At 34.9% G+C, this 25,463-nt stretch overlaps 1 protein-coding gene across 3 annotated transcripts in view; it reads left to right on the plus strand.

Moving 5' to 3' along the window:
• The window catches only part of pde9aa (phosphodiesterase 9aa), a 55,429-nt gene that overhangs the window by 10,443 nt on the left and 19,523 nt on the right, over positions 1 to 25,463 (plus strand). Inside the window, exons 2-8 of one of the 3 annotated variants that reach the window (XM_009304653.5) lie at positions 2,845 to 2,915; positions 3,022 to 3,099; positions 7,743 to 7,786; positions 11,806 to 11,860; positions 11,999 to 12,069; positions 20,657 to 20,741; positions 24,609 to 24,669. In XM_009304653.5, coding sequence (XP_009302928.2) covers positions 2,845 to 2,915; positions 3,022 to 3,099; positions 7,743 to 7,786; positions 11,806 to 11,860; positions 11,999 to 12,069; positions 20,657 to 20,741; positions 24,609 to 24,669 — 465 coding nt within the window. Of the gene's footprint in view, positions 1 to 2,844; positions 2,916 to 3,021; positions 3,100 to 6,721; positions 6,891 to 7,042; positions 7,192 to 7,227; positions 7,687 to 7,742; positions 7,787 to 11,805; positions 11,861 to 11,998; positions 12,070 to 20,656; positions 20,742 to 24,608; positions 24,670 to 25,463 lie in introns of those variants that run through there. The other 2 variants (XM_073912597.1, XM_021478889.3) reach the window with 2 other exon arrangements.

A 25,463-nucleotide genomic window follows, 5' to 3' on the forward strand; every position in this document is an offset into this window, starting at 1 on the left:
CAAATGAATTTATCAAGGCTGAATTTATTATTTAGTTATTTTCAAACTTCATATTTTTGTGTTTAAATTTTCAAGTTTAAAATTTTCAAGATGAAAAAATTCAGAACATCAATAATCTAAAATTTAAAATTCAGATTGTGAAATTCAGATTCAGCAGAAAGTTGGTCAGGGGTAATTAACAGAGAAGAGACGATCACTGAAAAGTCAAACTAAGAATCACTAACCTTTGCTTGATTCATGGTTATAGGCAAATTTACAGGGTACGAATTACAACGGTGGGGATTTCAGGGGGCGTCTGGAAATAGGTAAAAAAAAAATGTTTTTTTTTTATCTACATATAGCCTAATGTAAAATTAAACTCATGTATTTTAGCTTTAAGTATAATGAAAGCTGCTTTCTGTTTTGGGTCACATAAAACAAACATTATGTTGAAAACTCATTAAGTGGCTTTCCCTTTACACTATTCACAAAAATATGGACTTTTTAGCACTTTTTATGTTGTTACCATTTGAAACAAAGTTTTAAGCACCTAACAGATGAGGTTAACAACAAATCTCTGAGCGAGTCATTCATGGTGAGTCACTTAATTCATTTATAACTGGGCTGATTTGAACGAATCTGATTGCTCTATTTTGACGATCCATGCGCAAAGTCTAAAGTGCAGGGCGCAAAAGCATTAAGGGCGTGTCAGAATCCAGTTTTACTATTTTAAGAATGGAAAAATCCGCTTTGCGTCGTGGCGCATGGTCTAACAGGGTTGAGCTTATTCTCTTAATGAGTTATAGGTGTGCTTTGAGAAAAAAACAATCAGAGTATCATCTCCCATTCCCTTTAAGAGTCAGTTACGTTGCTCCATAGCACATTTGCTATTTACATGGCGGACATTGTAGGTCAAAAAACTGAACCCTTCACTTGCGAGAAAACAGTTAAACAGATCTCAGTTAGACTGAGAGATGAGCCTCCTAATTCTTTACTTTCACTTTCACTCTCGTGGATAAGGAAATGTGTTGTACGCACAGACATCCATAAGCCTACATAATTAATTTAGTTTGTTAAGCGCAAAGATTTGTTTCAAAACTATTTCTGAATTGAGTTCTAATTTCCAGCAAACAAATAAATGAACAATAATAATGAAGTGTGGTCAAACAAGTTATATCCTAAACATGCTGTGCCCCATAGATGCTTATAAATTTGGATATAATAAATATTACTGCTAATAATAATAATATTATACAGAAGCAAATTGTTACGAATAAACTGAAAAAGCCCCCCGAGATGAAAAAGGCATGAAAGTATGGTTTTCATATTTATGTAGGCTAGAAAATAATATTTTTTTGTAATATTGTAATCCTTTAATTATTTTTCATTTGTAAAGATATTTGTGTATTGCTGTACACCCTGTGTGTATTAAGCAATGCTTAAGAGAGGCGCACAACTAACTTGCTCTGCGCTAGACTTTAGACCAGCTTTAATCTGGTTTATTGAACAGTCTAATATAGGTCCTCAAAATAGCAACGCACCAGCAGTGCGCTATAACACACCTTCTTTTTTAGACCAGTACGGCCATGGGCACACTTATAAGCGCAAATGCATTTGCTAGTTAAACAGTGTGGTGCAAAACATCAAAACGACTCTTGCGCAAAGCTGAAACTAGCAAACAACAATTGCGTCGCGCCTTGTGCCGGGTGTATGATAGGCCCTGAATGAACAATTCAGTGATAAAGATAGATTTCTGGCGCCACCATTTGGACATTTTGGTTTCAATTTATTTTATTTTATTTTATTTTATTTTAGCCAAGTATATTTAGCCAAGCCAGTATTTTTAAATATATGGAAAAATCTGATCATTCAAAAAATATATAATTTACCACAATTGTAAAATGCTGGGACAGTTTGAAAATGCAGCTGGAAAGAGCTTGAAAAGTTCTTAAATGTGAGTTTGGTAAAGGTGTAAGGGTCCTGTGATTGTCCTAAATACTTAGTTTTACTTCTCGTTGATTGTCTGCTCTTTCCTTTTGATGACCCCTGACCTCCTTTCTGCTGAATCTAAATTTTGCGATCTGAATTTCTGGTTTTCAATTTTAGATTATTGAAAATTTGAAACTGTATTTTTACAAAATGGATATCTGCAGTATGAATTCAGAACACAAAAAATCTGAAGTTTGAAAATACGTCAAAAAAAAACTCAGCTTTGAAAAATTCAGTTGTCTTATATTTTAGATGCTCAATATCTAAGTTATGAAATTTAAATTCAAATTAAGAAATTCTAATTCAAAACAATTTTCACAGCACATAAAAACTCAGATTTATTAAATAACAATTGTCAATAATGTCGAGTGAAAATGTGTTTTGAGTCAGGTGTGCAATATCTAGTTAAACCACTGGGTGTCAAATTTACACACCACACCTTTAATGAATAATAATAGCGGTTTTATTCTAAAATTGCAAATGTGTTGTGCCATTGCATGAAATTATTATTCAGTTATCTTTACCAGAAATAAGCTGTCTGGAAGAACCAGTTTAAAGAAATAGAAATTTCCCCATTTGCCCAAGGCTGTGGGTTACAGATAATGATGTTTTGTTAATGCACTGATTATACACTTCCCGGGACCAAAAGTGTCATCAGGAGCTACGGTTTTAATGTTCCTTTTCCTTAATTTTGTTTTTGGTGCTCATGGTGACAAACCACAGTTTCAGCTTTAAAATCTTCTTTAATGTTAAACTCAAGAAAAAAGTCAGCTAGATCTTGTAGTGCCTGAGGGTGCATAAATTAACTGCAGAATTTCTTTTTTTTTTTTTTACTGGTGAAATTTAAGAATCTTGGTTTGTATCTGCTTCTTTTAGGTGGTTTTCAGCCGCTTCTGCAGCCCATGTGATATAAAGGAGCTGTTCTGCACGGCCACAGGGGTCTCCAGGTACAGTGTGATGGATATGTGTGTGTGTGCTTGTGTATGTGTACAGTTAAAGTGTTCCTACTTTTGAAGTGCTCCCATATTTAGAGAATGTATCTGCTGCTGACAGGAACACAAGCATTTCCCTTCTGGACTCAACAGGAGCGATGGTTTCTATCGACCCAACAATGCCAAACAACACAGAGAGGTAACTTAACCATCCACTTCATTTAGAAACAAAAATTCAGTCAAGTTTTTACTTTAAAAAGGTCGATTTTTACGCATGCAGTGTAAAATGAATCCATTTGACACAAATTTCCAGGCACAAAAACTCAATTTCACTAAAACTAACCTATATTTAGCAAAAACTAAAATTTCATTTTTTCAGAATCTCTTTAAAATCTTTTAATATAAATGGTCAAGTACACTAATTAAAATTGGGTGCAGAAACAAGTTGCTCTGAGGCTTTGCTAGTAAGTTTCAATGCCAACTACAAATACTATTACTAATGGTGTAAAATTCCAATACAGGCTATTTGGAAGGATGCGCTTCAACCTACATATTTGTGAAACTGCAAAAACCTCATTGAACATATCTTTGGCCAAAGTTTCTAGGTAAAATGAATGAATGCTATGGAGCAGTTTGATGAAAGCAACATTTGCTCTTTTTCACTCTAATGATATTAAAAGGGATGCAATAAAAACAAATGGATTAGTTTTGTGCAGTTCTTTGGGGAACACCATATAAATACCACAAAATCAGTGGTTGGCCAATTGATTTTGTTCGACAAACTCTGCCTTCTCATGGACATGAACAAGATGGGCGTCTATCTGAAACGTACAAGTAAACTCACCCTAAGTAACATATTTTGAGATTTACAAAAAATGTGGACAGCGCCCTCTAGTGGATTTATCATCTGAAATGTGCAACTACACATAATCAGATGAACATGTTTTACATGTACGCCAAGGCACATATTTAAAATGAGTCTTGGATATATATTTTTCAAAATAAAATTGCATAAAGAATTACCAAATGCAAATGGCTGAAATCTTACACTGTAAAACAGTGATGTGATGGGTTGCAGCTGGAAGGGCATTCACTGCATAAAACATGTGCTGAATAAGTTGACGGTTCATTTCGCTGTGGTGACCCCAGATTACCCCAGATTAATAAAGGGACTAAGCTGAAAAGAAAATGAATGAAGGAATCAAAGATAAGCAAAGTGTGTTTTAGCAAGAAATATAAGAGTTTCTATAAAACTGTCATGATTATGCACTACTTGAAGTTCCTTTTTTAAAATGTAAACATTTTACAAAATTTGATTTTTTCATTTTCATTAACTATTTTATAATAACAGTTTTGTCTTATTAGTTATAAAAATGCTATTTATTTCTATTGTGAAACAATAATTGAGCAGTTACATTAGATGTGAAGATGTTCATTCATGTTTATTTGGTGCTATAACTAGTAGTAAAGGGGAAACAAACTTTCATGTTAATTTTTTATCCACTGTCATTTGAACTGAGGTGCAATCTTTGTTGACACTTTTAGCAGTTTTAAACAATATTCTTTGGGTTTATAATAATAGTGTAGTAATGATCTGCCAATAATTTCTGTTATTGTACAGGTTTATTTCATATATACATTCGTTTTCTTTTCGGATTAGTCCCTTTATTAATCCGGGGTTGCCACAGCATACAAACCCATTCCAGCCGCAAACCATCTCTGGGAAACATCCACACTCACTCATTTACACATGCACTCAAAAACTACGGACAATTTAGCCTACCCAATTGACCTGTACCACATGTCTTTGGACTGTGGGGGAAACGGGAGCACCCGGAGGAAACCCACACGAACGCAGGGAGAACATGCAAACTCCACACAGAAATGCCAACTGACCCAGCTGAGGCTCGAACCAGTGACCCAGCGACCTTCTTGCTGTGAGGCGACAGCCCTACCTACTGCACCAATGTGTCACCCTATAACATATATATATTACTTCTTCAACAATATATTGATTCAAACTACTAAAAATGTGCATAAAAGTCACTTTGTTATATTGCAGCTGTGCACTTTCATTTCATTTTCCAAAGTTGTGAGATCAACATCCTATAATTCAATTTGATAAGAATACATGAAAAATATCAGTGAATCAAAAAATGTGGCAGTGTTTTAAAGAGATAGTTCTCCCAAAAATTTAAATTTCACAATTTCAGTCGTTCTAAAGCTTGATAAACTTTCGTGTGGTAAGCATGAAACAAAGTATTCTAAAGAATGTTGAAAAAAAAAACTGACATTTTCTGCCTTCAAATGGCAAACTGTACTCTATACACTTATGCACTATGTACTCATGCACTTACACACTCAACAGCATAGTAATGAATATAGGAAAATAGGCTCATTCTGAAAACAAAACCCTGTATACATTTTTGGAGATCATGAACTATGTAGCCAGGTATACGCATAGCTGCATTTCATCTTTAAAATAAATGCTACGAGGTGGTATGATGCCATTCATTTTCACACTTACCAGCTGACTGATTACCTCCGTATGGACGGCTTTTCCACTGTTATCAGTTTGTCCAGTTATCTTCCATGTACGTAATGTGGAAAAAATCAGACGAAGGCTTTTCTTTTTTTGGAATATTTTTTTAAAACTGTCGTTGGGTTTAGGGAAGAGGGTGGCAGGTCAATCTGTGTTTTTGAAAAGACTATTGGTTAGGTTTAGGCACATTTTCAGAATGAGCCTGGGTTAGAATTTAGTGTCGTCCCAAATGGAACATTTTTTTATTAAGCGTAAATTTCAACCGTTTCTTAGATGATGTTTGACGGTTTGCAAATTAGTGAAATAAATGACCAAACTATCAAATTATTGCAATTTCACCACATTCACCACCAGTAGGCGCTATAATCACTCCTTATTAATGATAATTATAATCACCCATTACACACAATCCAAAATAAATAAAGTAATCCAACATCAGTGTTCGAAAGGTTTGCCCCTTCCAGTACATGAGCAAAGCTATGACCGTTGAGTGTGTGAAGTGTCCAACAGTCCAGACTTCATTGTATTAGTTGAATAAGTGCATCATCTGGGTATTTAAAATGCACTTATTATTTTTAAAGTTTTCAGTATGATGCAGTACATACACTATTTAGACTTTGTGTGATTTGGGACATCCATCGTAGGAAGAAAAAAATACTATGGATGTCAGTGGCTGGAGTTAATGGCTGTTTACTTCACTTTGTGTTTGAAAGATGAACGAAACTCAAACAGGTTTGAAACAAGTGGAGGAAGAGTAAATGATGACAGAATATTAATTTTCGGGTGAACTATCCCTTTAATTAACAGTTTTACAGTGTATTTTTTTACTCTATATCAATATTGGATAGTTTATGATTCACTGACAAAAGTCTTGTCTATCAAAGTTTTAGGAACAACAAATAATAGTGTGACTTCTAGTTGTTCATTTGGTATCAGAAGCGACTTATATGAAAGGCAAAAGCCTCTAGATTACACTTATTTTACATAAAATACGATCATGTCTTGATTTTTAATTATTTAATTAGGACTGTAAGGTCTGACTTTGCTTTGAAAGAAGTCTTGTTACTTAACAGAAATAATGTGCAGTATAGAATGTAAAGTCATGGTGCAATGGAAAAATAATTAATATTATGTATGATTTCCATAAGCTTAGAGGACTGCATCCATACATCTCAGCAATGACTTTAATAACCTATTAATAAAGTCATCTGGAATGGCAAAGAAAGCCTTCTTGCAGGACTCCCAGAGTTCATCTAGATTCTTTGGATTCATCTTCAAGGCCTCCTCCTTCATTTTACCCCAGACTTGCTCAATAATATTCATGCCTGGTAACTGGGCTGGCCAATCCTGGAGCACCTTGACCTTGACCTTGACCACAGGAACTTTGATGTGGAGGCTGAAGTATGAGAAGGAGTGCTATCCTGCTGAAGAATTTGCCCTCTTCTGTGGTTTGTAATGTAATGGGCAGCACAAATGTCTTAGTATCTCAGGCTGTGATGTTGCCATCCACTCTACAGAATTTAACCCTAAACCATTATTTTTCCTTTACCAAACTTGACTGATTTCTGTGAGAATCTTGGGTCCATGTGGGTTTCATTAGGTCTGCAGTATTTGTGATGATTGGGATTCAGTTCAACAGATGATTCATCAGAGAAATTTACCTTCTGCCACTTTTCCAAATGATCATCTAGAAGACAAGTTATTATTTGCTGCTCTTACAACTCGGATTGACGACAAGACTTTTGTCAGGTAGTGTATATAGATAGTAGGTCATATCAACTCACAGTGCATTAACTAATGTTACCAAGCATGAATTTGGATTTTAATAATGCATCAGTAACTATGACATACAAGTATTGATCATTATTAGCTCATGTCAGTAAATAAGTACATGAACTAAAAAAACATATTGTAAAGTGTCACCTTAATATAAAACCAATGATCCAATTTAACACCGTTTTGGTGTCAAACTCCATGTTCAAACAGTGATGGTAAACAAATAAAAAAATTATTCTGTCTGTGCTTTATCTGCTGGTGATATGGAGAGCTACCCTATATGCTAAACAAACAATGGATGGCGGCCAGATAAAGATAAAGGGGAAGTGACTCCGCCAACAAGAATCTCAGTTTGCCATTGACCACTCACAATCACAATCCTCCAGCAGAGCAGACGTCTTATATGCAGTAGTAATGCTACAGAGAACCGGAGCTGTCATAATATGGAATAATCGGAGTGTTATGCAGGTGATTTGTTTTAATATGGTGCCAACTGTTTTGTAACTGTCCTGTTGTTTTTCAAGGTCACCGTACAAAGTGGTGCCCGTAACTGGCAGCCAACTTGCAGGTAAGCATCTGACGTCCTGGATGTTATGCGGCTTCAGTGTTTATACGTGTTATGAATCACATGAACAACCGCGATGGTGTTTACATTCCGCTTGAAATGGGAAAATGGGGTTTGTTTTGTTATGAAGGCTGAAGCCGCTCTGAAGTGATCACTCAAATGTTCTGCAATCTCCATAAATGGAGTGTGTGGAAAAGCTGCCTGAGTGTGCAGCGAGAGCAGCTCCATTTATCACTGCAGCGGGGGTGGACTGCAAGCTTTTCAGTCTCTCTGTGTTATCGTGAGCACGCAAAAGTGATTATAACTTTTTTTTTTTTTTTTTTATGATTTCGAAGCAAACTCAGATATACAAGTTCCTTTTTTGGACAGATTCTCAGATTCATCTGCATTCCAGGACTACTTAACTGTGGATTTGGTGTCAACTTTGTGCTTGTTTTCGATATCTTGTTTTCAGTTATGCATTTGAGGGTATTTTGGATTAAATTTTTTCCATTATTCTGTTTCTGTGGTATATACTGTAAGATATGTAATGACAAAAAGTCAAGACAACACATTACTTTAGGTTGCTTTAACTCATTTTAATAAGTTAATCAGGTTTTAAGTACGTTTTTTTTAAAGTTTAACTTAATATTTTTAGTTAGTTTGAATGATGTAAGGATGTTTTACAGTGTGTATGCAATATATTCACCTTTTCTTTTTGTATACATGAAATTTGACATTATAACACAGGCTCATTCTGAAAAGGTACCGATATATACATTTTTGGAGAGCGGCAAATTTGCCCCAGGAGGTACTTTTTTTGCTTTTTTTACTGTTTTTGCAAATCCACCGTAGGCCGCTGTGTACACATTTTCAGATCTCAAATGTTTCTAGCAAGTGCTATTTGGACCTACTGTTGTCGCTTAAAGCCACCAGAGGCCGCTGTCGAACGACTGACTGATCATTCGACTGACCCACCTTCCTCTTTCCCTAAACCCAAGCGAGAGTTTTAAAAAGTAATACAGAATAAGAAAAGCCCTGATTTTTGCCAAATTTTCACATTTTACCACATTCTCACATTATTTACTTGTTTATTTGAACATTTTTGGCTTCTGTTTTTGTCTCACCCACTTTTGAGCCTATGTTGCAAAATGTGCAGCACACTAGACATTTTGGTTGCATTTTATTGGTCATGAATAGGCCCACACGAAATCTGCACATGCTGAATTGCGCAGATTTTTCACAGATTTCCAATGATTTTTAGCCCATCATTAATTCTGTTTATTTACTTGAGTAAATGTGTGAAAATCTAAATGTATTCAGTTTTTAAAGTAATTATTGTAATATTATTGACTAATGTGAAAATGTTCATCTGATTTAGGTACAATGCAGTTTGCACAGTAATATGCAGTTTCCACAGAAAAACAGTAGGTGCGGTATTATTCATTATATATAAAAAACTTTAAAACTGGCTATTGTCAATATTATTCGCCCCCTTGTTTATTTGATTGGCTACAAAACAAACCACTGTTGTCTACTGACTTGCCTAATTAATCTAACTGGTCTAGTTAACCTAACTACCAACCCAGGCTCATTATGGGTATGTACCTCTACATACAATTCTGGAGAGAGCGAAATACATCCCAGGAGATATGTTTATTTTGCAGTTTTTGTTTTACAAATCAGCCATAGCTGTGTACACCTTTTCAGATCTCAAATTTCTCTCGCGTGTGCTGTTTGCGCCTGCTGTTCTCACGTAAATCCACCAGAGGCCGCTGTGAACTGACTGACCAACTGACTAACCAATATTCCCACCCACCTGCATTCCTAAATCCAACCGATAGTGTTTTCAAAAGCATCTATTGACCCGCCCACTGCCTTTCCTAAACCCAACTGACAATGTTTTCAAAAGCACAGAAAAAGAAAAGCTCTCGCGGCTGCCTGATTTTTACCACATTTTTAGATCTCACAACGATCTCACCCTGTAATTTACTTGTTTATTTTATTTCTTGCCTTTTGTCTTACCCGCTTTCTGGAACTATTCTTCGTTAAGCTCGAACCCCATCATAGCGGTCAAAATCCGCCAAAGTAAAAGGAGAGCTACTGCAGAAACTGGTAACAGGCCGTCCCCATGAAGGTGAGCGGTCAGCTGGTAGTGCGACAAGAAACAGAAGCCATCAGTAGCTTATCATTTGTTTTAAAGACGAAATGCAGCCGTGCGTACCTCTGGCTACATCATTCGATCTCTGTTTAAAAATGTATATGGGGTACATATTCACAATTAGCCTGTGATGCAACTAATCTAGTTAAGCCTTTAAATCACACTTTAAGCTGAATACTAGCATCTTGCAAAATAGCTGACAGAACATTATGTTCTGTTTTCATGGCAAAAACCAAACAAAATTGTTATTAGATATTATTTATTAAAACAATAACTAAAAATGTGTTGAAAACAATCCTCTCTCCATTAAACAGCACTTGGAAATTTTATTTTTTAATAATTGTAATGTGACATTTTGTCTTCTACTGTACATCTTATACAGTACATTACATATATATCTTATATGTAAACGTGATTTCCAACCCAGTGATTTTATATTTGCTATTATGAACTGCATTGAAGGATTCAGAAGCAGTAGATGGAATATAAGTAGGTTTGACCTGTTACCTCTGTGAAGTGAGTTTTGCAGATGAATATGAGAGAGTGTGCAGTGACAGGTCCACAAGGGTTTGCTCGCTGGTTGAAAAGTGCAGTGTCATGCATGTCAGAGTGCCACTCATTATGTATTTATATATATTTCTAAAGGAGCTGCTGACATGAAATTGACCTAGATTTTAGTAAAAACCTAAGCAGTCCAAACATGCAAATGTAAAAAACAAAAAAAAAAAAAAAATCAGAAGAAATAGTTTTGTTTGATAACAATGACACAAGGACAAAGTACTTAACTGCTGAAATGTATTTAATACTTTGTATAAAAGCTTTTTTTTCTTTGAAAAGCACAGTTCCCCCCCAAACTTCAGCAGTCTTCAAATCTTGACGGTTCTTTGAGTCTTGTCTATAAACTTTGATTTGAAAAACTTATTTTCTATTGGATTCAGGTCAGGTGATTGGCTGGGCCAATCCTGAAACCAATCGAGAGTTTGCTTAGCTGTGTTTGAGATCATTGTTTTGCTAAAAAGTCCACATTGGTTTCATCTTTATCATCTGATAAAGTTGGTGTTAAACTGAAGCAGCTAATATGCATTCTTATTACTGAGGGATTTCAGCTGCTGTCTGGGCTTTCCATGCCTTTTAACACCTCCCTTTCTTCATGTGTTCAATATTTTTCGTCGTGTCAAAATGACAATCAGCAAATTACAGGATATGGCAAAACTAAAAACATATCTGTCACTTTTTCTTATTTGTGATCCATGGTATGTTTTTAATATCCATTTTTTAATCAGTATTTGTTTTAAGTTGTAATATCCTGCTCATTGTTGTCCAATAAAACAATGTTCATATTAAAGGCTGTAAAAAACAAAAATATGTTAATGCTGATTTTCAGCATCATTACCCCAGTCATATTTATTTGCACATTTCTCAGCATTTGTTTTTAATAAATAGACATTCTTTACTGTAATTTTTGATCAGTCTTCTTTTGATCATTTTTGGTCCAGCAGTGGTTAATATACCAAGCTAACCAGCCAAACATTGAGCAACCAGTCAATTGTAGATTTTTGTGTCCCAGGTTTTTTTATTAGGCTGAACTTTGGACAAGACAATGAGTAGAGCTGCATATGAAAGTGTATATGTTTTTCAAATCCCATTCTACATATTTGTCAAGTGTCAACACTTGCATTTCTCTGCTACAAGAGCAGGTGAGACTGTCCAGAAATATGGATTTATATTCAGTCTTGCCCACCTTTTATTCATAGGACAATAAACTCTGCTGGTTTCAGAATGTTTCATTCATTGCTTCAGGCTGACAGGAGGAAACAGACATATCAAACTGAAATACTTCATTCATATAATTACGGATATAAATTGTTTTCTCATCTCTCAGACAAAGAGGAGCTGTTCCAGAATGTTCTGACCCAGGTGGCGGAGCAGTTCTCCAGGTATGATGTGTTTTATGTTCGATACCTCAGTTAATTCACAGTGACCTTCTTCTGATTAAATTTTCAATCCTTTTGGTATTTCAAGGATGAATGATCTTTGTATATTTCTCTCCATCTGCATTGCCGCTCTTCCCCAAGGGCGTTTAAAATCAACGAACTGAAAACTGAGGTGACGAATCGCCTAGCCATGCTGGAGAAGAGAGTGGAGTGTGAGTTTTACACTGTTTACACCCAATATCTTGCCCAGTGTTTTGCTAATGGACTGTGTTTTTGCTGAAATTGAGGGACTAACCTTGAGTAAAGGAGAGATGTTGAAATGTGCTCACAGTGAATGGCAGATCATTCATTCTTTAGTGCTTTCAACTCAAGTAGATTATTAGATGTATATTGGAGTGCATTATAGATGACGTTATACGGTTCACCCGGTGTAGCATGTTGTATATTTTACATTAGCCACTGAGATATAAGGAAGTACTTTATGTTTGATTTATGTGACTCATGTAAAAAGGCCTTTGCCACATACCACAGCTGATGTTTAAATAGACAGTGAGGGATATTTATTGTGCACTGTATCCGGTAGGATTTAGCGATAAAGTAGATGATGCTCTCATTGACATTGTTCAGTTTCTTTAGCATGCACTAGTCATCAAGTACAGACATGGCAACTTTTGACATGCTACATTGTTTGCTTATTTGCTTTATTGTTTGCAAAGGAGAGCAGCATTCTTCAGCGAATCAAACAGTATTATGTCTAGATCACACAAATATACATATAGTATAGTGCCGTGGCATAATTTCTGTAATTTAACTTTTATTCCTATTCAGAGATAAATAAAATGTTTGTCAAAATATTGTATTGATGATGGGAGAGCCAGACCACTGTGTAAAGACTTTTCCAGCAAATCCCAAAGATTCTCATTAAGGTTAAGATCTGGACTCTGCATTTTTTATTTAGTTACATTTAGGAGCTCCACATATTTGAGATCAAACTTTTTAAATTGTCCTTTTTATTGGTGTGTTTCAAATCACTATCTTTAGCCTAATTTAAAGGAAATAAAAGAAATACCATATGGTCTTTCTTTTACTGGACCTGGCAGTCATAGGAGACCCACCTTTTATTTTCTTTATATTACAACAATAAATCAGAAAAAGTTGGGACAGTATAGAAAACGCAAATAAAAAAAGAAAGAGATTTCGAAATTTTCTTTGACTTGTTTTTATTGAAGACAATACAACAGACATTCATTGATTGTTTCATTAAATAAACACGTATTTCAATTTTGGTTCTTGCAACACATTTCAAAAAAGTTGGAGCAGTAAAGCATTTACTGTACCACTTTGTAGTGTTTTCAGCATGAATTTTGCAGTCACAAAAGTGCAAGTTACATTTGCTAAGGGCATTGACACAACTCCATACTATGACAGGCCCTGGCTTTTAGACTTGTTGCTGGTAATAGTCTGGATGATCCTTTTCTTTCTTGGTCCGGAGCACTTAGCGTCCATTTCTCTCAAAAAAGTTCTAAAATACTGATTCATCTGACTGCAGTACATGCCAGATGACTCTGAGCCCAGAGATGTCAACAGCGCTTTTGGACACTGTTAACATAGGGCTTCCTTTTGGCACAGAACAGTTTTAACTGACATTTGTGGACGTAACTATGTATTGTGGTACTTGACAAAGGTTTTGCAAAGTAGTCCTGAGCCCATGTGTTGATATCACTTATAGATGAATCAGAGATTACGGCTGTTCAGCTTAGGCTTGCGTCTTTGTCCTTTACGTACAGTAATTCCTCCAGATGTCTTGAATTCTTTAATTAAGCTATGCACTTTTGAAGATGAAATATGTATATGTCTTTCTATCTCTCTTTGAAGAACATTGTCTTTAAACATTTTAATAATTTTGTCATGTATTAGTTGGCAAACTGGTTGATCTTCGCCCTATATTTGCTCCTATAGACCTAGACCTTTCTTGGAGGCTGCAATCATCTTACAATCACCTGTTGGCATTATCTGTTTCAAATTATATTACTATTCAACCAATTTACCTGATTACTATAGCTTAAACTGCTCCTGTCTGAACATTTTTTGGAATGTAATACAGATTTGAATGACAGGAAAGGGTGTGTATCTACAAATGAAATGAAGTTAATCAGACAAAACATGAGATATTTTGTGTTCATATTGTCTGCAATGAAATTCTTGCATACTAAACCAACTTTTTCTGATTTGGGGTTATATTTTTGTATTTATCTTCTTGTTGATGAAGCTTCAATGTTATTTTTTTTCATACTTCAGTTTCTCATCAAATGTTCAGACGAATCAAATGCTTTCTAGTATCTGACATGTCCCACCCTCTTCATGACACTTCTCATTTGCTTTTCATGTGAATGCGCATACTGGCAGAGCTATGGTAAAAAACAAAACTCTATTGGCTGTTTTTTTTAAAAGAGATGACCTACTGTCCTGTCCTGCCCTGTCTTGATGTTTCATTTGAGATCACGTCAAATATTGAATAAAAAATTCATATTTTAAAGTACTTCACAGTACCTTTTAATATTCAAAATAGCACTGCATAGATGTTATGGGACCTCTACAATTCATATGTTACTTATTGTTTTCCTGTTTTCCGCAATTTTTTGGTTTTTATTTAGTCACTCTGATACATTTTCTTACAAGGACAATGTAAGTTATTTTCTTGTATAATTTGATGTAAATTTAAATTAAAACATAACCTATACTTAAGATTTACAAGGCACTGTGTTTTCATCTGTGGAAAAATGAAGATTATTCATTAGCTTTTCACACTGTATATTTCAGAAGGCTCTGTACTAAGCTGAAGTGTCATGAGCAGAGTGCTGTGTGCAAACAGACCATCAACAGAGCCTGTAAAATATAAAACCAGGTCACGGTGAACTCTTTCAAATTGCTTCTGTTGCTCCTATAAGCAATACTGGACCAGTAAATAAAATACTAATGCACATAAAATCTTGACATCAATAAGATTTTTGAATCTGCATGTTATGTCATCAAGCATATAGCAAAAGCTGTAATGCTGTGAATATTAATGCAATTTAAAGGAATTTATACATGATGGGAAATCTACAATTCCAATCAATCAATCAATCAATCAATCAATCAACCTTTGGTTATATAGAACCTTACTACAACCAGGGTTGACCAAAGTGCTTAACACCAGTAAAAACAATATATACAACACAACTAAAAAGCAAACAATGCAAATACAATACAAGAAATACCAATAAAATACAGCAAAACAATAAAACTGAGACAGTGTTACTATGCATTAAAAGCCATTTTGAACTAGTGGGTGTTGAGGTTGGCCTTAAAAAGTGGCAGGTCAGTGATTGTAAGAAGCTCAGTAGGAAGGGTATTCCAAAGTTTGCTAACCTGCCACTGCAAAAGAGTGATCACCCCACTGCTTGTACCTCAGACTCCTCGCAGAAGTTGGTCAGCACATCTCAAGGTTCTGCTTGGTTGATAAATATGCAAAATTTTGCATTAATAAAAAGGTGCAAGGCCATTGACTACATTACAAACTAATTTTCGGCATAGTTTCTATCCAAAACCTCTGGAAATCATTCTAATATGCTGATTTATTAATTATACATCTGTGTTGATACAATTAGATACAGTTATGTGTATATTTATGTTTGTAAAAGTCCGTGTAATTTTAATCAGTTTAATTGATGAATCATTGTTTAACAAAAAATATCAATGGATTTTAATAAGAATCATTTTCGAACTAAATGTATCAAGCAGCCCATGTAAGCAAACATGCTGCCTGTCATAAGTTCACATTTGTTTATACATTTGCATATTTTGTTCAAAGTGGAGCTTTTTTCCCCCCAAAGCTCCTCAGTTCCACAATTCAATTCACCTTTATCTGTATAGCTCTTTTACAATGTAGATTGTGTCAAAGCAGCTTCACGTGGAAGATTATAGTAAAATGAAACAGTGTCAGTGCAGTTTTCAGAGTTTAAGTTCAGTTTAGCCTTAGTGGGTAGGTTCAGTGTGGTTTAATATTCACTGCTGAGAGTCTAAACACTGAAAAGTAAATCCATTGATGCGCAGCTCTACAGGTCCCGAACCATGCAAGCCTGTGTCAACAGTGGCAAGGAAAAAAATAAAACTTTACCAATTGGCAAAAGTGAAGAATTAAAACACTTGAGAAATCAGGCTCAGTTGGGCACGACCATTTCTCCTATGGCCAAACGTCCTGTGCAGAGCTGCAGTCTGCAATTAAATAAATGAATGTTGAACTGGAATACACATCTACAGGATGCATATTAAAACATACAGTATCTGTTTGAAAGATAGTTAAAAAGATAGTGTGCTACTAGCATGTTTAAAGTGTTTTCAAACACTCCTTATTGGTCCATCATCAAAACGACATCTAAACATGTCAAAATGCTAATCAATTTGACATCAAATGTCAATTTTATGTCAAAAGTACATCAAGTTGACATCTGATATAGAAAATTGATATCAAAATAACATTAAAAGTTGATTACAGGACAGTCAAAATATGTGTTTTTAGGCCAATTTTAAATCATCAAAGTTGTTTACATGTATTGTAGGGATACAAAATCCAGTATAAAATTGTCGTTTGTAATTGAAGGAATTGAAAATGTTTGCGTATTATAATAATTTTTGTGTCTGTATTTTAGTGGTCTAAAGGGAATCATGTATGGATGTCAAATGGACATAAAGGTATTGACTTAAAAGTGATTGGATTTTTGAAAAAAAAAATTGATGTAGATGTCAATTTAAAGATGAGTCACACTACCTGACAAAAGTCTTGTCATTGATCCCAGTGATTCAACTTCTAGTTGATTTTTCGGGTGAATCATTTGTTGAACTGCATCCCAATCATCACAAATACTGCAAAAGACATATTGGAACCCAAACGTATGTCAAGATTTTCACAGAAATTAGTCAAGTTTGGTGGAAAAAAATAATGGCGAGTGGATGGCAACATCACGGCCTGAGGTATCAAGACATTTGTGCTGCCCATTACTTTACAAACCACAGGAGATGGCAACTTGTTCAGCAGGATAGCACTCCTTCTCATACTTCAGCCTCCACATCAAAGTTCCTGAAAGCAAAGAAGGTTAATGTGCTCCAGAATTGGCCAGACCAGTCACCAGATATGAACATTTATTGAGCATGTCTGAGGTAAGATGGAGGAAGCATTAAAGACGAAATCAAAGAATCTAGATGAACTTTGGGAGTCCATGCAATCAAGGCATAATCATATTTTATTCTGGTAAAATAAGTGTAATCTAGAGCCTTTGCCTTTCATATAAGCCACTTGTGATACCAAATGATCAAATAGAAGTCAAGTTATTGTTTGCTGTTCCTACAACTAGGCGATAGGCAACAAGACTATTGTCAGGCAGTCTTCAAGCGACATGTTTTATCAGTTTTCCTTTCCTTGAAAATCAAACTATTGATAGTTCTGTTATCTGCTGCTACCTCTAGTCCACTACCAACCATGTGTTAAACAGTGAATCAAAAGTGAGTTCAGTTGCATCATCTTTGGCCTTGACAGCCATTGTAGACGAGTTTATTTTCAGTAATGACGCTCCATGTAACAACACCAGAGTTCAGGATTCATTCCATTGCAGCATGACTGTGTGCCCATAGAAATCAGACAGAACCATGATGAAATCAGTCACCATGGCGATGGACTCTGACCTCGCATCAGTGTGAACACTTCACCCGCCTCATATTGTTTCAGCTGATTTATTACTGTACGCTGTCTATAAACAGAATAGTAGCAGGAAGTCCACCGATTATATGATGTGTTTGATTGCGCTAATTAAATTATACAACAAAAGTCCAGAGGTCGCCAGTCTAATCAAACTATACAATACTTTGACTCCAAATTTATTGGTCACTTGTAACAACAATATTAGACTGATGTCAATATCAACAGGGTAAGGGCACTACAACAAATATTAGTAGTAAAATATTAGTAACAAACAAGTAGTACAATCGAATAATCTAATGATGTTTTTCCTTAATTGTTATGCTGTCAGTCTTGTGATATCCAAGCAGACACAGGACGTCAATATGACATCAGATTGATGTTATACCCCAATGTTGAAGGATGTGGACAGCCCAATATCAGAGCCCAATGTCAGGTCTTCATCAATGTCCAACATTGAACAGACGTTGCATTTACCATTGCAACCTACAAACAACAAAATATCAACGTCTAATGATGTTACAGCCTGACGTTGTGTGGACGTTACTTATATGACGTCTATCAGATGTTGGATTTTGGTTGCTATACCTGATGAATAGATGTTAGTATTTGACGTCAATATAACGTTGGTTTAGGATGTTGGCTCGACGTTTTTGGTCACTTTCTAACAACCTAAAATCAACCAAATATCAGCATCATTTCATGTCATTATTGGACACCAAAATGGCGTTGTCCTTAGATGTTGGCAACCAAAATCTTACCCAAGATTAATGTCTTATGATGTTGCTGCTGGGTTTTTTCATTTATCTACATACATATCTAGATTTTTACTCACAAAAAATGTTTGTAAATTATTAATAAAAAAAAAAAAACTGAGTAACTCTGCACGATTTTAACTCTAATTGCTAGAAAATAAATCTGAGTTGCGACTGGAAGGGCATCCGCTGCGTAAAAACGTGCTGAATAAGTTGGTGGTTTATTCCGCTGTGGCGACCCCTGATTAATAAAGGGACAAAGCCGACAAGAAAGTGAATGAATGAAACAATTGTGAGAGGTAAACTCAGTGTTACGAGATGTACACTAAGGATAAACAACCTTAGAAAATAACGCCATTATTTAAAGAAGAAGTCATTTTGAAACAGACCTCACATTTTCAAAAGAACAAAGTGTAGGGTTAAAAAGTTACTTTCGAAAGTAATGCATTACAATATTAAGTTACTCCCCAGATGTGTTACTTACTACCCTGGAGGCACAGGACTTCAACATGATGTCATACAGATGTTGTACCCCAATGTACCCCCAACGTCATGGGGACTTTGGATTTTGTTTGAAAATGAAAATCAGGTTGACGTTAGAACCCAACGTCAGGCCAACGTCAAGGTCCAACGTCCAACCTAAAATCAATCTGAAATCCACCAAATATCAACGTCTAATCATATTACACCTTGACGTTGTGTGGACGTTATCACTATGACATCTATCAGACATTGGATTTTGGTCACTTTCTAACACAACCTAAAATCAAACAAATATCATTGTAATTTGACGTCGTTATTGAACATCAAAATAACATTGTCCTTAGACACTGGCTAGACCTGACACCTGACGTCATGACCTAATCTAACCTATTAACGTCTTATCATGTTATTAACATTACATTACATGTTACTTTTAAGTGACTTTTTCTCTTGTTTTTACTTTTTTACTCTTGTTTTAATGTGGTACCCCTAACTCTGAGAATTACTGACTTTTGTATTGCAATTCAGATAAGTAAATAACTTCACTTAGCATAGTCAAAAATGTACATACAGTATCTTTATTTGTAAGTTCGTTTTTTTTTTTTTGTTTTTTTTTTGCTGTGAAATATAAATAAGACACTTCTTTAGAGACTTACAGATGTTCAGGATTCATGTAATGGATGAACAAGGGGTCAGTGTGCGCACATCTTTATTCAAATATATTATTATATTATTTAATAATATTCCAAATTAGCCAGTCAAATGACAGGGAAAAATACACAAAAACACTTTTTTTTCTATGTATTTTTACTAAATACATAGACATGGTGATGATATTGATAAAATTTTACTTCAGAGGAAAGCTTTTTATATTTACACATTAAATACCTTGTCATAAAAAGGTATGAATTTAAAATTTTGAAACCTTTATGTAATTTTTTTTTTTTTTTTTTTGTATATATCCTTTCTGTATATTTTAGTTTTTTAGGTTTTTTTTGTGTGTTTTTTCACATCATTCATTGCAAAAAAAAAAAAAAAATTAAAAAATGCTGCATTCTACACAATCGATTTGCGTTGGGACAACATAAAGGAATTAAGTGTACTTATTTTTTTATTTTGTATTTTTTTTATTTAGGTGGATTGCACATTAAAAAAAATGTAAATTGACCACAACAACAGCAATAGTGTTGTTTCAGATCATTTAAAAAAGTAGGTTGAACAAAATATAAAACATGAATTTTTGGTTGCCTCTTAATTGGTTAATTAGGACTATTATTGGTTTCCCATTTGTGGTTGCTAAAAAGGTAGATCTAAGGTTTTCTTGTACTGCCTGTGTGACCTGATGAAGACCCTGCAGGTCAAAATGCTGTCGTAATAAATCATCTTTTGAGAGAAATAGTGGCAGTGTGCTGATTTTTGTTTATTATTTCAAGAATAATCTAATGCAATTTCTCAATGTGAGCCCAGAGCCATGCATTTAATCAATTTTCCATTTAAAAAAAATCATTCAATCACATGGAAGAAACTCTACATCTGCCAGCACAAGCAGGTTGTGTGGCATATCTTCATTCTTAAATCCAGTGTTGTGAGACGCAGACACATGCCAGACGGTGACAGGTGTGAACTGTTCTTTTTATGGCTCATCAGTCTGTGTTTACTGTGTGTGTTTACTGTGTGCGTGTGTGCGTGTGTGTGTTTGAGTAGGGAAAGCCCTGCGGCTCATTTCCACCCATTCATTTCCATATTTTCTCTCTGTATGGCTCAGTTTCGATACGTTAAAACAACTTCATGCGTTTATATGTTCGTTTCTTTCATTTTTCTCTTCAGTGGAAGGGATGAAGGTGGTGGAGATAGAGAAATGTCGCAGTGACATCAAGAAGCTGCGGGAGGAGATGGCTTCCAGAAACAACAGGTCAGTGGCTTATATGGAGTAAATGCTAATGCTGCACTCAAATATTGCTGACTGAGTTTTCATCTTTAATCTGATGCGGTTTAAAAAAAGGATATTTAAAGAAGCAATACTCTGAATTCAGAAACCCTTGTTTTTAGTGACACCAGTGGTTGTTAAGTGAACTGATTCCATAAATAGCAGCCGGATGCTTATTGTTTGTGCTCAAACTCATGCACATGTAAGATTATTTCACATGTACTTAGCACAAAAGAAAAAAATCCTAAATTCAACAAACACATTATTCTTATTATTCAGTCACAAGATGTCACCGAACATTCAAGAACATCTGCATGACAGACAAGCATATGAATATGTATACGTTTCAGAGGTTGTTATCCACTTGTATATTTATGTATATATATACACACACACACACACACACACACACAGACACACATATATATATTGGTGCATTGCACCAGACCCCTGTAAGTGGTTTCGTTTGAAAGTGTAGAATCTATATTTTATGCACATATGCATCACTTTGGTTTTTATTCTACTGTACAAAAGTTATTTACACTTAAATACACAGTATTTTGGAGACCCGAGCTGGGGATTGAATATTGGTTTATTTGTATATGGTTCATATATGACACATGTACAAGTTATAGCTCAAAAGAAAGCTCTTGCCAGTGCTCATACGGTTCTAGCATTCTTTTTACTGAATTATATTCACATATCAAACAGTTTTCGAATGAATTGTGGTGTTTCCATGGCGCAGAAGTAAAAAAAAATATATATATATATATTTATGATCAATAAGCAGCCCCAGATAGCACAGACAGCTATCATCTTTTACGTTATGTTGTGTGCTTCAGGGTTATTCTCCAAAACAAACCATCATTCATCATAGTTAATTTAAATGTCACTTTAAGCTGTATAGAAGTGTCTTGAAATATATCTAGTTAAATATTATTTACTGTCATCATGGCAAATATAAAATAAATCAGTTAATAGAAATGGGTTATTAAAACTATTATATTTAGAAATGTGTTAAAAAAAAATCTTCTCTCTTTTAAACAGAAATTGGGGAAAAAATAAACAAGTGGATTTAAGTAGTATATATATATATATATATATATATATATATATATATATATATATATATATATATATATATATATATATGTATATATATATATATATATATATATATATATATATACTAGTAAGCCCTGCCTACTAGTACAGGAACCAATCATCGAACACTATAGACTTGGACCAGACATGTGCTTTTACAGTTTGGTGGTCAACAAACACACACACACGGGAATCTCTGTGAATACTTCCTACACATTCATAAGAAGTATATCCACATAAAGCTTGAGATATGTACTTTTAAATAAAGTGCACTTCATTTTCACTATATGAAACAAACACGAGGTACAGTCTGTCCTGTCAAACGAACATCACATGACAGCAATTACTCAAGCACACACAAAAAGTCGCTTTCATTTCTGGAGGAGATTTGCCAAGTTCAAGTTGTGAATTACTTTTGAAGAGCAGAATCTAGAATGGGCATAAATGAGGTTGGTGTCATGATCTCATTTCTTTTTGTTTTTGTTTAATTTTATTGGTGATTTCAAATATTTAATGTAATCGTAAGCTTGACAAACAGTTATGGAGAATTTAATGTTTCCTCATTCAGACAGAATGCCTGAGAATACTGCCCGAGAGGAGTTTCAGAGATGGCTGCTGAGTGAAATAACTTGCATTGAAAGGACTTTGCTATTAATTAATATCTTGCCTACTGGGAAATATTGAAATAATGTTTTACGTGTTATATTACAAGTGCAACAGCAATGTGAACTTCTATAAAGACCTGTTTGAACATTAACTTCTGAATGCATAATTATCCAAAGAACTGAGGAGATTTTTTCTGCATGAAAGACTCACAATGGCAGATTAACCTGCTGCTGCTTCACCAATATGGTAGGTAATTAAATATGAAAGAAATGTGGATGATGTGTACAGATGATTGACAGCGAATGTAACTAAGCCATATAACATGAGAAAGCAGCATGTCCCAAAGCTTGCATGCACTTCTGTACTTATTTCCCCAAAAAAGTGCATTAGATAGTATAAGTATGTGCATTGGGATGCAAGCATGCAATGAATATAGAATTTCTGTTATTTAAAATGATACATTTGAACAATGCAAAACATAATTTGAATTAGAGACTGTTACTGTTCCATTTGGGACGACACTACATTTGTATATTATGCTATTGAGTGTGTAAGTGCATATGTACATAGTGAATAAGAGCATAGTATATAGTGTGCCATTTGGGACGCTGCTCTCCAGTAGCAAGCAATTTGTTTGTTCACACTGCACTCCCTACCAAATTTAAGGTTTATAATCTAATTAATACATATTCAATCTGTTTAATAGTTGACTGAAAGACTTATGGGTCACACCTTACAATGTTCATTAGTTAATGTTAATTAATGCTTTTACTAGCATGAACAAACAATGAACAATACATTTACTACTGTATTTGTTCATGTTAGTTCACGTTAGTTAATGAAAATACAGTTGTTCATTGTTAGTTCATGTTAACTCATGGTGCATTAACTAATGTTAACAAGCATGGACTTGGATGTTAATAATGCATTAGTAAATGTTCAATTATGATTAATAAATGCTGTACATGTCTTGTTCATGATTAGTTCATGTTAGTAAATGCATTAACTAATGTACCTTATTGTAAAGTGTTACCGACTTATGTTGTTGTTTGGAGTCAGCTCTGACTTTTATTTTTAAATTGTTTGCTAGTTATTTCGTTTTCAAGATCAGCTACTGCTTTCAGTATTAGTGCACTAAATATCTTGTAAAATGGTATTTAAACTCATATTAGTAACATTTAGCACTGAATAAGGCACATAATCAGTACCTGAGGTGATCATTGTAGTTTATGTTTTTCAGCCATATGTTGCAGAAATAGAAATTCAGACTCTAAAATTTACATTTAATGTGTCGAAACGCATGTGTCAAACTCATTTTAACATAGAAAAGATACTGTCTTATGTTCAGTTAGTTTAGTTTTTATTTTGGCCTATGTGTGTTTGTGGGAGCAATGAGTCATGACAAGATGATTGTCTTCTCTGTATAAGGTTGACTTAACGTAAACAGCGTAGATTCACAGTTTACTCACAGCAGTACAAGTGGCATAAACACACAGCTTACACGTCACTGTTCCCGCTGATTGGTGCTTTTGCTCTGGCACAGAACGGCAGCTTTTCTGACCGTGTGATGCGCATGCAAGCAACCTCTATAATCAACTGAACTTTGCGTACACAACGTGTCTCATCACATACTTCCTGACTGATGTAACTAAACAGCCAATAGGAATGGGAACAGAATAAACATAGTCAATAAGCTTAAAGGGACCATGCTTTCTTTACTACAATACCTTTCATCACTTGTTGTAGTGTCACATTGTGTGTGGTTAGAACAAAAAATGCTGATAAGAAAGTGTCTGGTGCATATGGAGAGCAGAGAGAGTGTCTTGCTCAAGCCTAATCTATGCGATTCATATCACTGTCTGTACTGCGAACTTTAATGAGAGAAGAGTTAAGACACAGCCCAGGTGTTGTCTTGCTCAGCTCTTGTTAAAAATACTATGATGAGGCCGGTTTATTCCCTTTTGAGAATAAATGAGCTGACATGGCTCTCACATGCTCTTATTAGTGAAAGATGGGATTCAAGATGAATCAAAGAGAGCTGCATATTCTGCAGATACTCTCAGTGAGATGTCGACATCTTGTTTACAATAAAAACACAGCCTGTTCTGTGAGCGACTGAGCTCTGCTTTTTCACCTTTGCAGTAGTTTCCTAGAAGACAACAAGAAGTTAACTCCTCGCAGAGATGTGCCTTCATACCCAAAGGTAAAATGACAGATATGCTTGAGTTTCCCCTCATTATTTCTGCATAGTGTTTGTGCTTTATTCAGTTGGTGTATACAGCTCCAGTCAATTACAGCACTGTTATACACACAGTTCAGGGTTTGTGCTTTAGAGAACATGATTTAACAAATTATTAAACAAAATAGAAAGATTTGAGACAAACATACAAATTGATTTATTTATCTTTTGTTGGTCTCCAATTTTCAACAAGGTCGAATATTTTATCAAAACATACAGTAAAAACAGCAATATTGCACAGTTTTTGTGATTTTAAAATATATATTTTTTCTTTTAATATATTTAAAACTATTCCTTTGATTTAAATGCTGAACATTTAGGGCCCTATCATACACCCGGCGCAGTGTGGCGCAAGGCGCGGCGAAATAGTCTTTTGGTAGTTTCAGCTTGGCGCAAGAGTTGTTTTGAGGCGTTGCGCTACGCTGTTTAAATAGCAAATGCATTAGCGCTCATATGTGCACCCATATGCGTTCTGGTCTAAAAAGGAAGGCGTTCTGAGGTGGACCGCTGGCGCGTTGCTATTTTGAGAAACTATAATAGATTTTTCATTAGACCAAAACCATCCCGGTCTAAACTCTGGCGCAGAGTTGCGCCTCGCTTACGCACTGCTTAATACGCACAAGAGAGCAATAGGCAAATATCTTTACATATGAAAAAATTTTAATATTAAGAATATATATAGGATATAATAAGAATAGATATACATATAAGGATTAAAATATTACAAAAAATATTATTTTTTAGCCTACATAAATATG

Source organism: Danio rerio, chromosome 9, assembly GCF_049306965.1.
Source record: "Danio rerio strain Tuebingen ecotype United States chromosome 9, GRCz12tu, whole genome shotgun sequence".
Taxonomy (NCBI): Eukaryota; Metazoa; Chordata; class Actinopteri; order Cypriniformes; family Danionidae; genus Danio; species Danio rerio.